At 31.6% G+C, this 21,289-nt stretch overlaps 2 protein-coding genes and 1 long non-coding RNA gene across 4 annotated transcripts; 2 read left to right on the top strand and 1 right to left on the bottom strand.

Moving 5' to 3' along the window:
- The first annotated feature begins 883 nt into the window (after positions 1 to 883).
- LOC118042314 (uncharacterized) lies at positions 884 to 4,724 on the top strand. 2 transcript variants are annotated; one of them, XM_073407438.1, is made up of 4 exons: positions 884 to 1,507; positions 3,254 to 3,365; positions 3,460 to 3,601; positions 3,995 to 4,724. In XM_073407438.1, exons 1-4 carry the CDS (start codon positions 1,120 to 1,122, stop codon positions 4,328 to 4,330), a joined length of 978 nt encoding a protein of 325 aa, XP_073263539.1. In that variant the 5' UTR covers positions 884 to 1,119; the 3' UTR covers positions 4,331 to 4,724. The 2 variants fall into 2 exon arrangements, with proteins under 2 accessions (XP_073263539.1, XP_034905849.1); XM_035049958.2 differs by having other exon boundaries at positions 888 to 1,507; positions 3,224 to 3,365; positions 3,995 to 4,713.
- A 949-nt stretch (positions 4,725 to 5,673) lies between these two features.
- Positions 5,674 to 7,795, bottom strand: LOC118042262 (protein BRASSINAZOLE-RESISTANT 1). The gene is made up of 2 exons (XM_035049874.2): positions 7,278 to 7,795; positions 5,674 to 6,785 (listed from the first exon to the last, which is right to left on the bottom strand). The coding sequence occupies exons 1-2, from the start codon at positions 7,530 to 7,532 to the stop codon at positions 6,087 to 6,089; spliced, it is 954 nt and encodes a 317-aa protein (XP_034905765.1). The 5' UTR covers positions 7,533 to 7,795; the 3' UTR covers positions 5,674 to 6,086.
- Positions 7,796 to 13,937: 6,142 nt separating this feature from the next.
- LOC118042311 (uncharacterized) lies at positions 13,938 to 15,495 on the top strand. Its single transcript, XR_004686429.2, has 3 exons — positions 13,938 to 14,133; positions 14,674 to 14,706; positions 15,303 to 15,495. It is a non-coding gene; the product is annotated as an uncharacterized lncRNA (long non-coding RNA).
- Positions 15,496 to 21,289: the final 5,794 nt, after the last annotated feature.

Here is a 21,289-nt window from a genome sequence, read left to right as displayed (position 1 = left end):
AATCCTCTAAACTGATCGTATTTGCTTTCATCATTTCATATTATAGAAGAGAAAAAAAGGTTCAAAGTTGAAGCGAATGCTGTTTATACCATAATACCTCTGGTTATTTTAGGAAAAGAGGATACGTACCGTCATTGTAATGGAAAATGATGGATTTCTCTCGTTCCAACTAATGATGCTATTTTGGTATAAGCTAAAAGACTATTATATTTGTTTTCATTCCTTTTGAAAATGTGATTTTTATTGTTTTTAAAAATAATTTTTTATTATAAAACAAATTAAAATAATATATTTTTTTATTTTTTTAAAAAATAATTTTTAACATCATCACATCGCAATAATCTAAAAATATTAAAAAAATATTTATTTAAAAAATATTTATTTTTAAAAAATATTTTTAAAATACAATCATAAAGAACCAGTCTAACAATCTTAAATTTAATGCAAGCTGTAGCCTTGATGATGATACATCAATTACCCCTGATCCTTCTAGTGGAGGACTTGGGAGGTGGTCCTGGTCTAACGATTTATTAGCTACAGATGATAATGTAATTTAAACCTGATTGGTATAATAAAATTAATATAGTACACATATATTTGTATAATATTTATGATTTTATAATTTTATATATAATTTTATAAATTAAATATCTATATGAATAACTAAAATCTAATAAATAATATGGTAGCTGGACTGCAATTATCGTCGTTCAAGAATGGCAAAGTTGGAAATTGAGCTCAAATCCCCGTCCTTTTCAAACACCAAAATGGTCCCAATGTTAGTAGTATCACGCAGCGCAAACAGTGTGACCTGCTATAACCGGTACCCGACCTTCTCCAAGGTTCCGTTTTTAAACCTCCAACAGCCCGTCAGTTTTCATGTCCTTTCCCCCCTTGCCCTGCTCTCACCACAGTTCACACCTCACTCTGCTGTCTCTCTCTCTCTCTCTGCTGCCCATACCCTAACCCTCTTCACATTCCCATTTTACCCTCCCACAACCCTCACTTTCCTTTCAAAGCACTCCATTTCTCGCAAAATAAGTAGTCTACTAATTGCTTCCATTTCGTTAAGCTCCCCCAAAAGCCTCAAATTACGCTCGGTTTCAGTTACTTACAACAATGTCCGGGGCCACTAAGCTACAGTCAGCGACAAAACAGGTACACGAGCCGCCGCGAGCAATACTTGGTCCCACAGGAAACAGAGCTAGGGTTTTGGAGGAGGCCAGAAGGAAAATTGAGGTCTTAAGGAAATCACAGCAGAAACCAAAGAAACCTGTGGAGAAAATGTCTCAAGCTGCAGTTAAGAATAATTTTTCAGTGGATAGCACGTGCTCTTCGGATTCTTCTTCTTCTTCTTCCAGTGGTGTGTCTTCAAGTTCTGGAAAGAATGTGAAGCATTACGGCATAAAAAAAGTCAAGGATGTTCGTAACGGACGTGAGATTTTGGATGTTTCGTCGAAGAAAGAGAGGCCGGTTAAGAGGTGTGATTGGATCACTCCGAATTCTGGTAAGAAATTGGTGGATTTAAGGTTATATGCATTCGTAATGTTACTGGGTGTTAAATTTGAACTGAAGGGGTTTTGAGAAAACAGGGGAAAGTTCGTTGCTTGAATTTAAGAGTGTTAATGATTTTTGGGTTTTTCTAGAGGAATCTTAGGGAGTCTTTGGTACGCTCGACAAATATGACTTGGACATCCCCTTTTTTTTTTCCTTTTTTTTTTTTTGAGGTTGTCTGATGAAACAATACAAAAATTAATTTTTTTCCTATTAAAAGGCTAAGATAAACTTATTTATTTCCTTACAGAAAGATTAACTAAGGATGATTCTTGTTAATTTAAAGTTAAAAATATTATTTTTTATTATAATTTTAAAATTTAATTAAAAAATTGAGCTAGACTCTTGAGTCACAATCTAGTTGATTAATTATTTAGATTGATATAAGAATAAAAATAATAATTATTATAATTTTAAAATTTATCTATGTAATTGACATGAAGCAAGGTTAAAGTCCTAGAAAAATAAAAATAATTATTATTATAGCTTTAAAACCCAGTTAGAAAAGCCAGCCTGAAATAAGGCTCAAGTCACAGGTCAGGAGAATCAACTTAGATTGATTCAAGTTAATATAAAAATAAAAATAATTATTATTATAATTTTAAAAATTTAAATTTACGATTGACCCAAGAAAAGATCTAGATCACGGGTTAAAAGGACTGTTTTTATTCGATTTGTTTTTTCTTTATTTTTTCACAAATCTAAATTAATTTGGGCCTTAGGTCGCCAAGTCCTATCCAATGTCTACCAAATAAAAATAAAACAAATTATTTAGTTTAGTCCAAAGTATACCAAACATAATACAAGATAATTAATTGTGAATTAATTGTGAAGTCTAGTCTTATTAAGTCTAATCCAATTAATATTATTTAGCATACCAAATACTACCTTGGTGTTTGATATCATATGATTAATGATCATTGAAAAAATGGTAGCTAAAAATAGTAAATATCGTAGCAGTTTAGGAATGACTTTATTGATAGGCTTTCTGTGTGGATTGTTAGTTACATGCAAAATTTGTTTAATAATTAAACATGGACGTTGGCAAGTATGCAATAAATGTGGTAAAGATTCTTAATAAATAAATAAATGTGGTGAGCTGGAAGGTAAGAATTCAGCCAAGATGTCGAATTTTGAGATGATGAGGCTGTTGGGAAGTTTTTTATTTGGCATAGCTTCTTAGAGACTGCTGATGTCTTTATATCTTAAATAAGCATCATTTGAGTATTGAGTCGTCAAGTAGTGCTTCAAAGAACTGGAGTAAAAGCACGAGGTTTGTTAGCTATCACATGTAGTTTCTGAAATGCATGGATGGGATCAACAAGTTACCTAGCAGGTGCAAAATATTTCCATGTATTGTTTTCATTTAATTGGCAAAATGGATAGGCTGAACCAGTCCCTGAAAACCAATACCATGGATGCTAAATGTTCTGATACTATGTCAAAGAGTAAAGAGTAATTAGCAGAATAGCAGTAGTCTGCGAGATAGTGGAATAACACGGGTAATTTCATTGAATTCAACTAGCATAGATCAATTTTCTAAATTTAAGTCGGTTATGTGTTATTATTTTCCCCGTTTTGTCTAAGTTGCCTGAATTGTGAACTTTTTTTATGGGAAACTAAATTAACTAACTTTTGTGGTTTGCTCTATCGTACTTTTTACTCACAGACCCGCTTTATATGTCTTTCCATGATGAAGAATGGGGAGTTCCAGTTTATGATGACAGGAAACTGTTTGAGTTACTTGTATATTCACAAGCATTAGCAGAACTCAGCTGGCCAGCAATTCTTCACATGAGAGACATATTCCGGTATGTTGTTCTCCACTTTTTATGTTTATCTGTTCCAAGAAAAATGGACTTTATGATTCGTATGTGATGTTTTTTCGTTAAATTTTAATGTCAGGAAGCTGTTTGACAACTTTGACCCGTCATCCATTGCACAATTTACTGAGAAGAAGCTTCTATCATTGAGATTTAATGGGAATCTGTTGCTATCTGAACCAAAGCTTCGTGCAGTAGTGGAGAATGCTAAACAGATGCTCAAGGTAACCATACAGGTCAAGTCATTAATCCAAACAGCCTCCTAGGATAGTTGCATAATGCTTGTGGGAGGCTGAGTTTATCAAAGTCACTAGAGGATAATTTAGTGGAGGTTTCAAATTTAGCTTTCTTATTCTCTCAAACTAAGCAAACGTATGGACAAGTTTAAAGGGCTCATTCTAATGACACCAGAACTGTGAAAACAGAGGAGATCAACTCCTCTGTTTCAACAACAGAGTATTGGGTTTTTCTTTTTGTTCGTTGGTTGGTTTGGGGAATCCAAATCCCAGTGCCTGAGAGAACTAAGTTTAAAAACTGGACCAATGCCGCATTGAGTTGAAATTCATGTGCACAAGTGATAGGAAGTTAATGAGCTCCTCTTTGCTTGTAATCTGCAGATTCAGCAGGAATTTGGTTCCTTCGGTAACTATTGCTGGCGATTTGTGAACCAGAAGCCATTAAGAAATGGTTTTCGCTATGCACGCCAAGTACCTGTGAAGACCCCTAAAGCTGAACTGATGAGCAAGGACCTGATGCAAAGAGGCTTCCGCTGTGTTGGACCTACAGCTGTTTATTCATTTATGCAAGTGGCAGGATTTGTTAATGATCATCTTAAAGCGTGCTTCCGATACCAAGAATGCAATGTGGACGTCAAAAAGGATTTCAAACCCAAGAGCGAAGAGACAGAGATGGTTACTGAAGCTTTGGGGAACACATGCGTATCTCACGACTGAGCCATTTCTCTCCGTCCTTGACTAATCACACTCATAAAACTGTAGAGCAGACCAGCTCTCTTGTAACGAGTCTAATATTTTCTAGCTGCATAGCTTGTTCTTCCACCTGTGCATCCTTTTCCTATTCCAAATATTACTGTAGGAAAAACAATCCTTGTTATGTGATAGTACTAAATTTCATAAACTTGGTGTTCAGGCATGCTAGGTAACAGTAAGTTTGCATGAAGGTTCTTGCCAGGGGACGATGGCAATTGGTGCAAATAATGAACGAAATAGAAATCTAAGGCAAATACATTTCTATCCATATAAAAATAAAAAATTCTTTCTCTGTGAGCACCTTTTTTTCTTCTCTGGCGACAACTAGAGATTCTTTCTTGAGGGAAGAAAGGTTTTTGTTGGATTAGATTTGGGTGAGATGAAAATGAGTTGCAGCAGGATCGTGTTTTTTTCAGCTGAATCTCATGTGTATATATAACTTAAGCTGAAGCCTATTATTACTCTTCACGGAAAAAATTAAGTTACAAGAAATTTATTGCCATTGCAGCCTTAAAACTTGAAGAAATTATGAGGTAAGATCCGAGCAGTGAGATCCTCCTCCCCTCTCATGTTAAAAAAAAAGGTTTACAAAAATTATTAATGAGATCCCTTTTATGTTGAATAAAGGAATATAACTTCAGCTATATCAAATGATTTTTTTTCCCATAATATAATAGTTTTTTAAAATAATTTTAGCTTAGAGATATATTAAATAATTTTTTAAAAAAAATATTTTTAATATCAACATATCAAAATAATATATATATATTTAAAATAAATTTTTAAAAATATCTTTTAAATCATAGTTTTAAATGCTAAAAAAAAATTTAAAAAAAAAAAAAAAAGAAGAAGGCGAAGCCCTCACATTATTTAGTCAATGTTAAGCAGGTGGGTTTGATGAGGGGCTCGATGCAACGCCCAAACCTGGAAATCTTTTGTACTGGCGAATCATTGCATTCAGCTTGGAGGATAACACGATGACCGAAGCCACGTGGTGCAAATGATAAGCTAAATAGAAAATAGATACGGATGGAAACCAGACCCCTCTGGCTAGACAGCAGATAACATTGCTACATAACAACCATTCATGTAATCTGCATCCCTCGTTATTTAAACTCCTAATTCCCATTCCCTTGTTCTAATATTGATGAATCTCTACACGAGTGAACATGGGTTTTGTCGGGCAATGCCATTCAAAGGCCAGCCTCATTTGATGAGTATGCGATGTGCTGAGGATCATGAACATCGCATACAGTATCCATGGCAACAGATTTGAAAGACAAAGAAAGTAGCACTGAAATACAAAGTTGTGTTTGTAACAAGATACATCCATTAACCTAACGAAGTAAAACATCAACAAATGGTTTAATGTTGTCAGCAGGTTCTTTCAAAGTTCATAACAAATAGAAAAAACTTCTCGATCACACCCAGAAATATCCCACACTATCTACATGTAATGCTTGTGAAACATTCCAAACAATTCAACTGGCAAATTTAATCATCAAATAAGTAAAAGAAACAGAAACCATGAAAAGTTACTTCCTTTCAAGAACCAGGATTGGTTAAGGAAATGCACTTCGTGCCAAAGTAACTAAGCCATGCATAGGAAATGCTCTTCCAGACCAAGCTTGTGAACCACAAACTGGGAAAAAGGATATCTTCACTTTCATTCCTGCATTTCATTGCCATCACTTTTACTGATACGTAGCACCAGTTCACTCTAACTCCGAGCCTTGCCACCTCCAAGTGTGAGCTCTAGATCATCTAATCCAACTTCATGAATCCTCTCTCCTTCCCATGGTTTCACCTGTTCGCTACCAAACTCAAAATCCATTGACATTGCATTATCTTTGACCAGATTGTTGGACAAAATTTGCTGAGCCACAGGTTTCACAAGATTATAGGTAGGAGAGGTGGGCATTGCTGCAGCCACAGAAGGAGCAAACTTTTGAAAGCTTATCCACTGACCAGACTCAACAGTGGATGAATCAGACTCGTCACATTCAGGTATAGTGGCTGGAGCATGAAACTGACGGTGAGTTGGGCTAGCTGGGGCAGACACTGCATTGAAAGGGTAACTGAAGGATGCCATGGATTGTTTAGCAATAAAATCCCAGTTAGGAATTGGCTTGGGATTTCTTGAGGTCGGGGACGAGAGAGGTGGGGTTACAGGTGCACTGTTTGAGATTCGGAGAGGAGGAAGAGACAACGGAATGGCACTTTGAAGGAATGGAAGGAGATTAGAAGAGACATTGTTATCACCACGAGTGGGGCTAGGAAATGACGAGGAGGAGGGACTGACTTGATAGGAAGGAATCGGGCTGGGAAACGATGAAGATAGCGGACTCGGATTTTGGGATGAGTATGGGGTTGCTCTCATTGATGAACCTACGATCTCTATTGGAGGTGGCCTGTGTCCCTGGACAATAAAAATGAATAAAGCATGGAACACAAAGGGTCATAAAAACCTTAAACACTGGTGAAATAGTTTCAGATAGAGCAAAAAACAAGTGATTAAAATGAGATAACAGCAATTCAAGCTTAATTAATTGGATTTAAAAACAGAGGAAGACCATCTTCTTTAATTGATCAGTGATGGTTAATCACACTGACTGGATTCGATGAATTTAGAGTTCCTTAAAACAGAAAAGAAACACGGATTAAAGCACTTTTTTACTAACATTTTAAGCTTCAATTGACCAGCTGTAAATCTTAAATTCCCCAATGCCTTCAAATCAAAACCTAGTGCCAATTAAGCTTGAGAGGAAAAAAGAAAACAGATACAAAAGAGAGTGTTCAGCAGAGATAGAAGCTTGATCTAACTAGGAAAGGAGGAAAAACAAGATGAATCAAAAGCAACAAGTACAGATCCATGAAAAGAAAAACAAGGGCGCGCGTGTGTGTAGCATACCTTGCGATAAGTAGTCCCGTCCTCTTCAACAACCCAACCAGCCTCAGCACAGAGAGCTTTTAACACCTCATTATTGTCACAATATTTGGGCAAATTATAATTCCCTTGAGCCCTTAACCCAGTAAATATTTTTGCAGCTATGGCTCTTCTCCTCCTCTCCCTCCTTCTATTATTCTCTCTCTCCCTCCACGACGGCTTCCTCCTCGTAGTTGCCGCCGCTGCAGCTGATGTAGAAGTGGCCCCATCTGACGTCATTTTCCGACAACAGACCACCCCACTATAGACTCTAACTCTAACTCTCTCTCGGCTAAAAGGAAAGAGCAGGGAAGCAGAGAAGAGAAGGTCACGACGAAGAGGCTTTCAAATGTTAATTGGCTGGGAAGTATAGTAGAAGAATCTGTCTGTCTTGGGGTTGTTTTATTTCTTTATTTATTTTAATAAAGTTTTAGGATGAACGAGAAAGGAGGGGAAAAAAAAAGAAAAAAGAAAAAGTCAAGTATGGTAAGAGAAATGGTGGTGGTGGGGGTGTGTTTTTCATATCAGTGCATGAAAAGGTTTTGTATTAAAGGTGCCCTTATTTATATTAAAAAAAAAAAAGTGATTGTAATTGTTGTGATACAAAATTAGTGGCCGAGCCAACCTTTTTTTCAGCCTTAAAAAAAAAGAAAAAAAAAGAGGGTTGTGTTTTTAAGAAAATAAAAGAAATTCGAGAGTTATGTTAAATCTTGATTAATTTGATATTATTATAAAAAAATAGGTGATAACAATAACAGATAAATTAAAAAAATATAATATTGGCCCGAGCAAAGTTCAGTTAACATGCAAAACTTGTTATCTGGTACATGAGATTAGGATAACCCCATGTAAAGATGAGATCAGTAAAATTGAATTGTAAAAAAGGACTTGAAAAAAAAATATAAGCCAACCCGATCCAATCTTTAAGCTTGTGACCTAAAAGGTTAAGAAAATGTCTATCAATAAAAAAATAAAAATAAAATATAATATAATTATTAAAAAAAATTATTATTAATAAAAATTTATTAAAAACAAAAAAAATAACAATTAAAAAAATACAGATCACATGTGACATAAAATAAAATGAACTAAAATATTGAGGGATGCAATTGAAAAAATAATTCAATTAAGAGAATGATATAAAATATTAAGGGATGCAATTAAAAAGATAATTTAATTAGGATAATTATTAAAGAATTAGAAATAAAAAGAATAGTGGTAAAATATGAAAGGTAGAAAAATCAAAGTAGGGTTAAATCGAAAGAAAACTCCAATTCTATGGATTATTCAAAATAAAACAAACAACAATAAAATAAAAAGAGTAAATACTAGATCTAAAAGAAAAAATTAAAGGGTTGCTTTGAAAATGTGTAAGGGAAGGCTTTGAAACTAAAGAGAAGAAAGCAAAAAAATAGAATCAGTCATTGGCACCAAACTCTACATTTTTTTTTCTATGCACAACATATGTGAATGGAGGCGACATGATGGGTATTAAAACACCGTCGTTGAAGCTGGAGTTCAACCGTTGGAAGGTGTTGTACACGTTGTTTGAAGAGTGTGGGATCATCCATGCACGTCTGTGTCAGTCTCACTCTAGTTGACTTTTTAAGTTAAATGATATTTTGTATATGCCAAACTATTAACCTCTTTTTTTGTAGTTTCTTTTAACTAGATATACTTGCCAATGCGTTGCCGCGACCGAACAATTTTTTTTTATGTAAAAGAAGTGATAGGTTAATAAAAATTCAAGTGCCAAGTTATTGGTTAAATTGATAATTTAAAAAAAAATAACAAAAAAAAAATTATACCCGAGCCTATTCGGATTATCAAACAACCTAATATTAAATTAATTGAAGGAAATCTGAATAAAAATGAGTCAAACTTCAAAAAAATATATATATCAGCTTCAGAAGGGGGAAATCAAGCAAACCTAGACAAAACTCTTAAACCTAGTTTAATCTAAAAAACTTGCAACTTGTTAAATCATAAACCCGAGTTTAATCAAGAATCTTAAATGTCATCCAATTTATTTTGAAAGATGTAATCGTTGAAAAAACTATTAAAACAAAACTTGCAAAAGAAAACAAACATAAAAAATAGGTTAAAATCTGACATGAAAAAACCAAATGAGGATGATATCTAAAAAAAACAAGTTATTGCAAGCAAACATAAAATGAAATTAAAAGAATTAGGACCACACTTGAAAGATTGAAAAATTATAGAGGGTGAAAATGAAAATCATTTGTAATACGATAGATTATTTATAGACTAAAAAATAGTAGGGGCCAAACAGAAAACGAATTATTGAGTGTTAACCCAGTATAATTAAACCGAAAAAAAAAAGATAAAAAAAGATAAAAAAATAAGACGACATCAATTTAGAAAAAGGTAAAAAAAAAATATAGCAAACCTCTTAAACTTGGTTGAATTTCTAAAAGTCACATCCTGTGAAATTTTTTATCTATATTTAATTAAGAAGCATAATTCTCAACAAATTTAATTGTAAAGGACGAGATTGGTAGAAAAACATTAATAAAAAGACTTGCAAAAGCAAAAACAAAATAATGAAGATAAAATTTTATAGAAGAAACCCAAGAATGATGTAATTTAATGAAAAAAAAATAAAAAAAATCCCAAATAAAATAAATATCAATTAAAAGAATAGGTATTAAATTTTAAAGAAAAAATCATAGAGGAAAATTAAAAATATCTATAAAAACAAAGTAAACCCGAATAAACATCCTCACTATGATCAAATCTTAAAAAGCTCGCAATCTATGAAACCCTGGATTCGAGTCCTATCAAGAAAGTTATTATAAGCCAATTTAAAAATATAAATTTTAAAAAAACTGTCAAAAAAAAAGGTCTCAAACAAACTCAACAATCAACTTGAGTTAACAAATCAAACATGTGACATTAGATATGAAATTGAGATGACCATATAAATAGGAAAGCAAAAAAAAAAATGCTGCCAAAAAATATATTCGAAAAAAATACTTTAAAAATACATAAGTCGACATGTGCTAATTCTTCAGATCTATTACCCGAGTTATGAAACCTGAGTGACCTCATTAAAGGCCAACCCAAAAAACAAAGAAGTAAGATTCTTAATTAAATAAATTTTGAGAGATGAAATTTAGAGGGAAAATCAATAAAAAAAAATAATGCAAAAAAAATAGCAATTAAAAGAATTAGGACTAAATTTGACATAAAAATCAAATGAAATTAAATGTTTAGAGATGGAATTGTAAAAAAAATTCTTTAAAAAATAACAATTAAAAGAATTAGGACTACGTTTGACATAAAAATTAAATGAGAATAAATGCCTAGGGGTGGAATTGGAAAATAACAAATCAATTAAGAAAATAATTCTAAAACAAAACAAATAACAATTAAAAGAATGAAGATCAAATTAAAAAACAAATAAAAAAAATCAAATGACTAGGGATGAAATCGAAAATAAAATCTAATTAGAAATAATCAATGTAAATAAAACAATTGAAAAAAAGAGAAGAGGGACTAAATCAAAAGAAACAATAAAATGAAGGACTGGTATGATTTTTTGCATGGTCAGCATGCAATCCGAGGAAGAAAGAGAAGGAAAATGAAGAAAGAAAAGAAAAGAAATTTTAGGTTGAACCATGATACATTCGCTGTCTAAAAAAGAAAAGGATGCCGATATAAATCAAATGATACGGTAGAATCACAATGACAACAACTGAAGCCAACCACACGCACTGCTGGAAGGCAGTAAAGCGACTAACAAGTACGAGACACGCATCAACAATTTTTTTGTTTTTATTTTTAAATTTATACAAAATAAAAAATGCCTTTAGAACTAAATAATAATAACAAACAAACCATGATGAAATTACAATCAAACCCCTAAATCCAAGGTTAAAAAATTTGAATGGTAAGGGTAATATAATAATTATATTGTTGTATCAAACATGAAAATATAAAAACATTCTTGTGCAGAGCACATAGGATTATTTTATTATAGGGTTGCATTACTAATTTTATTATGTATTACAAAATATAATTATTAAAATAACCTTCTATAATTCTTAAAAGATATTTATATGATGGTAAAAATATAACCTTATCCCTTAAAAAAAGCAAAATAAAAGGTGACCAAATATAAAGATAATAATTATATTATTGTGATGAATAGCAGTATGCATTCTAGGGCACAGTAGCATCGCCGAGAGATTTTTTTTTTGAATAATAATTGAGAGTCATTAAAGGAAGGGAGGAGTTAAAGGCTTCAAGCCACCTTACTTTTATTATTGTTGTTTGGTTGTGTGAGCAGACCATGTATATGTGACTTGTGTTGGAATTTTATTTCTTTCTTTTTCTAAATAATAAATAAATAAAAGGAGGGGTGACGGTGACGGTGACGGTGACGGTGAGGGTGGGGCTGGGGCTGGGGGGCTTGCCGCGTGTGTGTACCTGTCTTGTAATGACCTAATAATTCAAACATGGGGTCCAAGCCGTTGAGGGTGGGACCCATCATTTGAGAACGTGTCTCTTTCTTCTTACCATTGGATGGATGAGCCCAGTTCCCTGGTCTTTAGACCAGGGAGGGCCCAATCAACTTTATTGATAAACCCTCTCGATCTGATTTGTTTGCTTTCATAATTTCTTGCATTCCCCATTTTATTAAAACACACTCTCTTTCCCTAGTACACTAAGTAATGGGAAAGCACTTTAGCTTTTTCATATATTTTATTTATTAATATATTATATTATAGAATTTTTTTTGTTTTTACTTCTTTTTTTTTTTAATGAATTTTTTTATTTGATCTAGTTTATTAATATTAATTTTTTTTATTTAGTTACCGTATTTTCATAATATAGGTCTCGGATTTGATGAATTAACCTAATTTAAAAAGTGTGGGGAAGGCACTGTAGCTTTCCCACGCCTTTCACTTATTATTATATTGTAGAATTGTCTTTTTCTTTTTATTTTTCTTTTGTTTTTTTTAATGAACTTTTTTTATTTGATCTAGTTTGTTAATGTTAATTTTTTTTTTATTTGGTTATCAAATTTTCATGATACGGATTTCGGGTTTGATGGATAAACCTGGTTTGACGAGTTAACCTAAATTTTTTTTTTCTTTTTAATTAATTTTTTTTGTTTAGTTTATTTTGTTAATGTTAAATTGTTTTCTATTTAATTATCAGACTTTTATGACACGTATCCTGGACTTGACAAGTTAACTTAATTTGATGAGTTAACTCGGTTAATTTTGGGTAAACCTGTCAATGTTTTTTTTCTATTTAGTTATCAAACTTTCATGACATGAATCCCAGGTTTTACGGGTTAACTTGGTTTGAAAGGTTAACCTAATTAATTCAGATTTTTTTTTCTTGTTCTTCATTAGTTTTTTTTTTTCTTGTTGGTTTTTTTTCTTTGTTTTTTTCTTTTTAATTAATCTACTTAATTATCATACTTTTATAATACAACCTTATAGCCAGACTTACATTCAATATTCTTCGGTCCGGTGTTGCAATCAGACTCACTTAAACTTGGGTCATGCAAGTTTAATGTTATTATTTAATATTATAAATATTACTCTTAAGTTAGGCGTTGTAGCCAACTCAAGACTCTTGGGTATAATTTTACAGAAAAACCTAACACTTTTAAATTTTAGTTTTTTTATATATTTTTTATGTAAAAAAAATGACCCGCGGCATCACGCGGGTCATGTAACTAGTTTATATTTAGATTCTGTTATATTTTTATTAGAATTGACTTTTAATTTACATCAATAAATTTGTCCTAAATTGAGTTGAATTTTGCTTTAATGATTTTTTTTTTTAACTTATTAATTTTAATTTATTCTAATCTCTTTATTTTTTATTTAATTCTTGTTAAACATATTTTGATTTTATCATCTATTACTTGTGAAAAATAATTTTAAAATTTTTAAAAATATATTTTTAATAATGACGTGAAAGAAAAACTAAAATAGATTTTTATAGACCATGCTAGGCTATAGGTCTAGCATAAATTTTTTAAAACATAAAAATGTGCAAGCGTTGTTAACTAATTTTTTAACATCAATTTTTTTTAATTAAATTAGAGAAAAACAAGTGAGGTGATCTGGAAAGAAAAAAAATTAAAGGAAAAAAAAAGAGAGAATTACTATTAAATTCACAGTTAGTTTTACTTGTGCTACAGCGGGTTGTATCAAAAATCAATTTTGATTGCAAAGAAAGAAAGAAATTATTTATATGCGCTATTAATGTTTTAATAAATTTCAAATTAAACCAAAGAACCATTGGGTTTAGTTCTTTCTTTGCTTCAATTTAAAACTAAATGGAGTTGGAGTTGGATTTTTAAATGTCCAGAGCATGAAGTCAAGATCAAACTAGAAAAAAACTCAAATTTACTTTTAAAAAATATCAAAATAATAATATTTTAAAAATATTTTAACGATGATTTTTTTAGATCGACCTGAATTTTCCCATCGAACACATGACTTGATTGTATCTAACAATTTTTTTTTTTACATTTACACATTAACAATTTATTATACAAGTGTAATAAATTGAAAGGGGAAAAAAAACAGGCGAGGTGTTTCCCTATTTACAAGGTAAAAATAGAGTTTTCTGAGCATCAAGAAACAGCTATTCCAAAAGATTTTGGCTAGCGGGAAAAAAAAATGCACAGCGGATTTAGAAGACAAGTGTAAGGGCTTTCCAAATGACTTGCTGTATCCTTCGCCAGGCTTTAATGGTGGCCTCACAGCTCATCAAGTCATCCTTTCCATTGGGGAAGGATAGGCAACATGTTTTCGGTTGGTTCAGCTCGGTTATATCTGCAAGCATAAGGGTAAGCATACATACATATATGAATTAAGGGGAAATATAAATATTCATGGATATTAATCTCTCATATAGAAAGATTTGCTGCTATTCTTAATATATACTCATAGCCCCGACAGAAGAAGAGGTAGAGGAAATAAGCAGATGATATAGCCTTCTTCCAGTGGTTCTTCAAGCCTTGATTGAGTAGATTGTTTTTACGAATTCTTACTCCAATAGAGAATATTCTTTGATGACATTATAAGAGAGAGGGGGGAGTGATAGTGAGGAAATAGAGAAAAAGGGAAGAGAATTGAGAAGTGGAAGAGAGAAAAGAAATGAAAACAAATTTTGTTGTGGCGCCGTTTCTTAATTCAAAAGCAACAGGGCCCCGTCTCAGGTTAACAGAGAATGGATAGAGTGGAGATCACATATTATGCTTTGGATGATCTGTTTGTTTTACACCGTTTTCTTGGACACTGAGAACAGAGAATAAAAGGTTTTGATTGTCTGTTAAGAACTTCGTTTTCCTTGAACTCGACAATGGGGTTTTGATTTTGTGATACAGATTCAATGCTGGATGCTCTTGCAAGCATACCAGGTAATCCTTTTATTATTATTATTTCTGGTTCTGTTTGGTTGATCTTTCTCTGTTGTAAATCTGGCAAACCATTTGTTTGATTTATTAAAAAAATGAAGTAAAACGGATACAGCTTCTGCTGCTATGTGTTCTGAAAATCAAAAGTTTCACTAGTCGCTTGGTGGCAACTTCCGGTTTGCCTGGGTTTCCAACAGAAAATCTTGATGATCTTGCTTATGTCAAGGAGTATATTTTCTTTGAATTTGGTTTTGGATTTTGATTATATGGAACCTTTCAAAATTATATCATGTAAAGCTTATAAACTTTTTGTTCCCCTGCAATTCTTTTCCCTCTTTTTTTTTTTTTTTTTTTTATTGATCCTGCTTCAGATTTGCAGCTACGGTGATGCAGAGTTGCAGCTTACAGAAAGCTCAGGAGGAAGGATCTGTGCTTTATGCCATTCTACTTCCTCCTCTGATATCAGCTGCACATTGATCATTTTGTATATAAGCATATTATCTAAGTAAATGGGTGTAGTGATTCTTGTTTGAGTAGTGTATCCCGAAATAACTAGGTCGGGCACAGAAGCTGATAAAGGGAGATTTGCTATTTTTCAGTTCAGATGACCGGTGAGCCTTGGATTTTAAAGACGATAGGTACAAAAAGGTGGTATTCGAGGGAGACAATAGTAGCAAGCTGACATTGATTACTCTGTTGCATACAAGGAGACAAGCATGATGTTCATTTTCCTCTTGTAAGCTTCTATTTATAAATTATTCACGTGACGTTCGTGATGTAACAAAACCTGCTATCAACTATGTGATTTTCCGCTTTCCCATTTGCACTGGAATCATTGAAATGAAAAATGATGGGACATCGAGGCAAGAACTTTAAGGTGCAGTAAGAAGCTCTAATAACAGTAGTTTTTCCCATACTTTTAAAACCCAGCCAGACCAATAGACCCGAGACCCGGCTAATCCGAGACTGGAATCGAATCAGGTTTAAAAAAAAATTAAGAAAGGCAAAACCTGGTTGACTTGGCAACCCGGTTTGTTTTTTTTTTATTTATTAAAATGATACCATTTTAATTTTTTTAAAAAAATTAACTCGAATAACCTAATAATTTAGACAATACCCACAACCAGGATCTTAAACCAAACCGGTTTTAAAAACTAGCCTTTTCCTGAACCTCCTCCATGAGGTGGTGCCTTTATATTAATTTACCAAAATTGAATCAGTCCTTGCTGTTAGTCCGGGAGCTGGGCTGGTGGGCCAATTTCTGGGCCTTGTTTACCAATTAGAATGCTTTGGTAGGCCTACACTCCGTGTAGTTCTTTTCAATCCACGAATGATGGGCCTTTCTCTGCTCCTATGGTCTTCTATCATAACCACTAGACAAAAATAGTAAAACAGAAAGGGTTTTTCTATAATGAAAGTCACTGTAGAAGTGCGGCATTTGGTTGATTTAGAACTGGATTTCAATTTTTTTTCTAATTTGTTTTAATTAAATTATGTTATTCTTATGATTTGGGTCAGATTATCTGGTTATCTTATCCAGTTTGCTAGCGTTTTTATCTTGTCCCTTTTATGTTTTTATTTTAATTCATCCCTCTATATTTTATTTGTTGAAAATTAGAATTTATTGTTTTTTTTATTTGCTTTCTCTTGACTTATTCGGTCCAATGAACTAAATTGTAAATTTAGCATACTTTGATTCAGGTCAATTGATTTTTTAATTTGTTCATTAGTGTTAGGGTTGGAGAGGAAACGAGCTGCATCACTCCTCCTTTTTTATAGCATTTTTGTTTTAGATTCTCATTAGAACTATTTTTTTTTAATTGATTATTTTTATTTATTATTTTGTATCATTTAATTAAACTATACAAGTTTATTTGACTAGTTCAGAATTATAACCTAAATCATGAATTAGTTTTACTTTTTTAAATATATTTACATCAAACACACATAATTTTTTTATGCTAAAAGTTTTTTTAGAAATTCGACATAGCACGGGTCACAAATCTAGTTTTATCATTCATTATTGTATCTTCTTTTACAAAGCACTTATAGACGACATTGTTTAAGGAACCGTGCCATCTTTTTTCTATTTAATTCATTAAAATTTATTTATTTACTATTTTATCCTCATAAGTGATATTGATATATATCATTTTATGCATTGAGATTTGATTATCTCTGCATTCCCTCACATATATATAAAAGGGTATGGAAATATTATGATGTTAAATTAAAGGTTGATGTTATGAAATAAATTTTTAGGCCATACTCCAAAACAAAATTAAAAGAAAAAATACAAAAATTAACCAGAAAAAACATGGCCTTTTTTATTCTAACTATTCAAAAGTTGCAAAAAATATTCCTCAAATAAAAATATTCAGATGATATTTACAAAATTATCCACTCATGCTATAGCTTTTAAATGAGATTATAACTTTTTTTTTATGGTAATACTAGCCATTCTTTTTAAGAATGATTATAAATTAATTTAATGTACAAAATCTTCTTAAAATACGCTTAACAATAATATACCTGTTTTGCTATTGTTAATTTCTTGTACGATTTTTTAAAAAATTAATCATTCTTTTATACTTTTTATATGATCATGTGAAAAATACAGAGAGTGTGATTTTTATTTATTTATTAAGACTATGATAAGTTTTTATTTAGAGATAATATATGATTAAAGCGGTACTCTAGTGATCCGGGATCTCCTTGGTTACAAAGTCTGAGTCCCTGTCCAATTCGCATCAATTCTATTTTGAGCAAATTAAGGTGATGTTTGGTAGTGTGGCTGTGGGTGAGGTTCACCCGCAACCACACATTTTAATGTTTGCTAACCAAGCAAAATTGATTTGCTTGGTAGGGTCCACATTATTTATGCTGGCCAGCTGCAGGAATTGAGAAAGCAGCATTTTGCTGCTTCTCGTGGGTACTAACAGTGGAGCATGGCTCCACTGTTCCATTGTCACCATGTCTTTTTTTTAAAAAAAATCAATATAAAAAATTTATTTATTTATTTATTTTTAAAAAATCAGTAAGCAAAAGTTATTTTTTCCTCCAAAAAATCAGTGCAGTTAATCGTAAAAAAATATATATATTTTTTAAATTAGTTTTAAGATGAATTAAATTTTATTCGTACTTAATCTCAATTTTATTTATGATAATATTTTATCTAATTTTATTGCACGCTCAAAAAATCATGGAAACTGTAGTTGTCGAATAACTTTTGTACGTAATGAAAATTGTAATTTTTTTAAAAAAAATTGTGTTTTACTCGAAAAACTAGTATTTAATATTATTTAATAACACTATCATAAATTAGAAAAGATATCGCATGATGACGTAGTATTATGGAATTTGATCGCAATTTCAATAATAAATATATCACAATCTTTATTATTTAATAACACTACATAAATTAAAAAAAAATCAGTTTTTGTTGTTGCGCGCTTAAGAAATCATGAAAAATATAGTCTTTATTTGATACATTTCGTATGTAATGACATTACATATAGTTTAATAAAATAATAAAAAATATTTGATATTAATATTATTTATTTCATAATGTAATAACAGTAGTTAAATCTATAATATTTAAATTAAAAAATCATTAATATTAGTGTGTGTGTGTGTGTATATATATATTAATCATTTTATAACCTCAATTTCAAAAGCATTTTTTTAACCAAACACATTAAAACTACTTTTTGTTCAACCTCAATTTCAACCACAGTTTTAACCAACACCTATTTTTTCAAACCAACCTCAACTAAAAGTATTAATTTTATAAAACTATTTTTTTAAAACCACAACCACAACAGCAATCGCAATACCAAAACACACCTTGAAAATGACCAAAAAATTGTTATCTGGAGAGCTTCCCCAGCTCTGTAGCGATAAAATGATGACTGAAGGATATGAAGTAGCGGGACCCCCACACATTATCCTAGACAGTTGTAACATTGCTTGCCTGTAGCGAATCTTTATATTTATTTTTGAGTTTTAAAAAAATTGAAATTTTTAATTTTTTTTTTAATTTTTTAATTATTTTGATATGTTAATGCAAAAATAATTTTAAAAGATAAAAAATTATTATTTTAATGTATTTTCAAATAAAAAAACACTTTGTAAAAGTAACAATCATAGTTATAAAACCCGACCTGGTAGTTGACCCGGAATAACCGGGTCACGGGTTTTGTGGGTCAACCCGGGTCAACCCCTCTTCTTGAATATAAAGATTAAAGAAAATCAAACTGATACATAATCTCTATACCGCCAAAACCCAGTGATGAATTGCTTACCTTTTCCTATCCATTTTTAGCATAAGCAGCTGAATGAAAAAATAAAATACTTGTGTAACTAAAATTTAAGCAGTAATTTAGAACAAATATAGAATGATATTAACTTCCAACAAATCCAAAAGATTCCTTAAAAATCGCAATAAATCATAAAACATAAGGAAAAAAAAATGAAGAATGAAACCCGACAACCAACAAGGTTCATGTTTGCAAATCATATAAAAGAAACATGTTCCTCTTCATAGGTGACTAAAGGATGGTTGTTCAAATGAAATACTATTTTTCAGTTACTTGTCTCCAATCCGAAGAAGAGTTAAAAAGCATGGAAAAAGGAAGTGAATCATTCAAAAATCTGCAGCAATTGTTTTGCAATAAAGAAATCTCAAAAATGAAAAAAACATGAAAACATAAGCAGTGTAAGGAAAATAGAGCACCTGTAGAAATAAACACCATTTCTCCGATGAAAAATCTAAACCAATTATTTGTTTTGCCAAAAATAACGAGAGGAAATTAGGGGCGGGGCTGCTATCACCTCAGAGAAATTAGGGCAGAGACTAATTTAATTAGTTGTTCAACTTTCGTTTGCTGCCTTCAGCGACTCAAGGAAAGTTATGTTATTATATAATTGGTCGGGTCTGCTGGGTTTGGCCGGGTCACGGGTTAACCACACGAGTCGAACGGTTTGACCGATTTTTTTGCGCAAGCCGGTTTTTTAACTAATGCCGGACGGTCCAGCACGGGTCGACGGGTCGAGTCAACTTGCCGCATGTCGAGTTTAATAACTGTGGTAATTATACATTTCAAATATCCTTTTCAAAGTGTTTATGAATTATAGAATATTTATTTTGCTTTTTTTAATTTGAATTTTATTTTCAAGATAATATCAATATATAATATTTATTTTTTAAAAATATTGAGGGAAAAGGTAGGTCCGGAGTAACGGTATTTAGACCCGGAGATGATTGTTTGACTTTAATGTACTTCTCATTCACGTGTTTTGGCCTACTCTTCGATTAATTTGCCTGGGTATGAAGTCAAGTCCCCTATACGGGGGATGCACGTACCATGTTCTTGAAGTGAAGGGCTCCCCGTTTTTTTTTTTGTTATATTCTTTACAGCTGACTCGACGGGAAAAACATAAAATAAGATTAGGAGTAGTAAGCGTAGACTATCATTCTGTCTTGGTTGATAAATACAAACTGCAAATAATATTTGGTTACGCTATTTCCGGCCGAGGGAATTGTCTTTGTACATGCTTGCATTTGTAACTTTAGAATTTTATTCAAATAATTGATTGATTTAATTTATATAGGAAATGGACTTCCACGTAATTATATTTTCCTACCGCATATCATGAAGACATAAGGCAGATACAAGAGACTCACGCCACGTTTTATTAACAAGTTAACATTGTGGTTTATGTTTTTTACATTATTATTTGTATTTGTGAAAAAGAGTATAAATTGGATATTTTTTAAAATATTTTACGTTGTATTTATTTAATTAAAAATTAAAAAATCCCAATAAAAAGACATATAGTTTTGATATAGTTTTTAAAAAAAATATATATACCGTTTTATTAAAAATACCATCCATGCAGTTACCATTACACTTTAAACACGCCCTGGCAAACTTGTAGGCCTCAATCTGAGTCACTGTGCTAGCTGCTGGACACTAATGCCACCGAAAATTATGTACATTTTCACAATGTAACGCTAACAGCAGGCTTGAAAACGAAGAAGGTTGTTTAAATTGCTAATCGCCATCTCCAGTAGATGCTGAATTGCTTAAATGTAATTCCTAAATAGTCACTGATTACGTGGATAACCACAGCGCGTTGAGTAGATAGGCAGTGAACGTGAATAGAAGTGTTTAGTATAATGTGTGGATGCCCAGTGTCGTATCATCCTTTATCTATACACTTTAATTGTTGTTGGGTTAGGAGATTATTGTGGCATGTTTTCACAATCTTTTTTATTTTAATTAATATATTAAAAATAATTTTTATTTATAGTTTTATCATCACTTATCAAAATAGATTAAAAATATTAAATTAATAATATATTTTTTTAAGTTAGGGAGTAATTTTGAAAAAAACATGATAAAAGGAACGTAGAAGTTGTTTTTGTCTTAATCACTCCCTTTTTTTATTTGAGATTTTCACCTATTGACTTTTGTACCTTCATGACTTCATGTCAGTTCTTATTTAATATTAGCTTTTTTCAATCGGTTAGCACATTTTATTTAATATACAATTGGGTGAAAGTAATGCAAATAAAAATGAA

The sequence above is a fragment of the Populus alba genome, chromosome 2, assembly GCF_005239225.2.
Source record: "Populus alba chromosome 2, ASM523922v2, whole genome shotgun sequence".
In the NCBI taxonomy this organism is placed as follows: domain Eukaryota; kingdom Viridiplantae; phylum Streptophyta; class Magnoliopsida; order Malpighiales; family Salicaceae; genus Populus; species Populus alba.
The sequence above is the reverse complement of the archived record's forward strand: the minus strand, read 5'-3'. Positions and strand labels throughout refer to the sequence as shown.

Excerpts from the sequence above, each read along its gene's own strand:
- LOC118042262 (XM_035049874.2), bottom strand. The coding sequence starts at position 7,532 with ATGACGTCAGATGGGGCCACTTCTACATCAGCTGCAGCGGCGGCAACT. Across the intron at positions 6,786-7,277 it reads ACGGGACTACTTATCGCAAG|GGACACAGGCCACCTCCAAT; the intron begins GTATGCTACACA and ends TTTATTGTCCAG.
- LOC118042314 (XM_035049958.2), top strand. The coding sequence starts at position 1,120 with ATGTCCGGGGCCACTAAGCTACAGTCAGCGACAAAACAGGTACACGAG. Across the intron at positions 3,366-3,459 it reads CACATGAGAGACATATTCCG|GAAGCTGTTTGACAACTTTG; the intron begins GTATGTTGTTCT and ends TTTTAATGTCAG. Across the intron at positions 3,602-3,994 it reads ATGCTAAACAGATGCTCAAG|ATTCAGCAGGAATTTGGTTC; the intron begins GTAACCATACAG and ends TGTAATCTGCAG.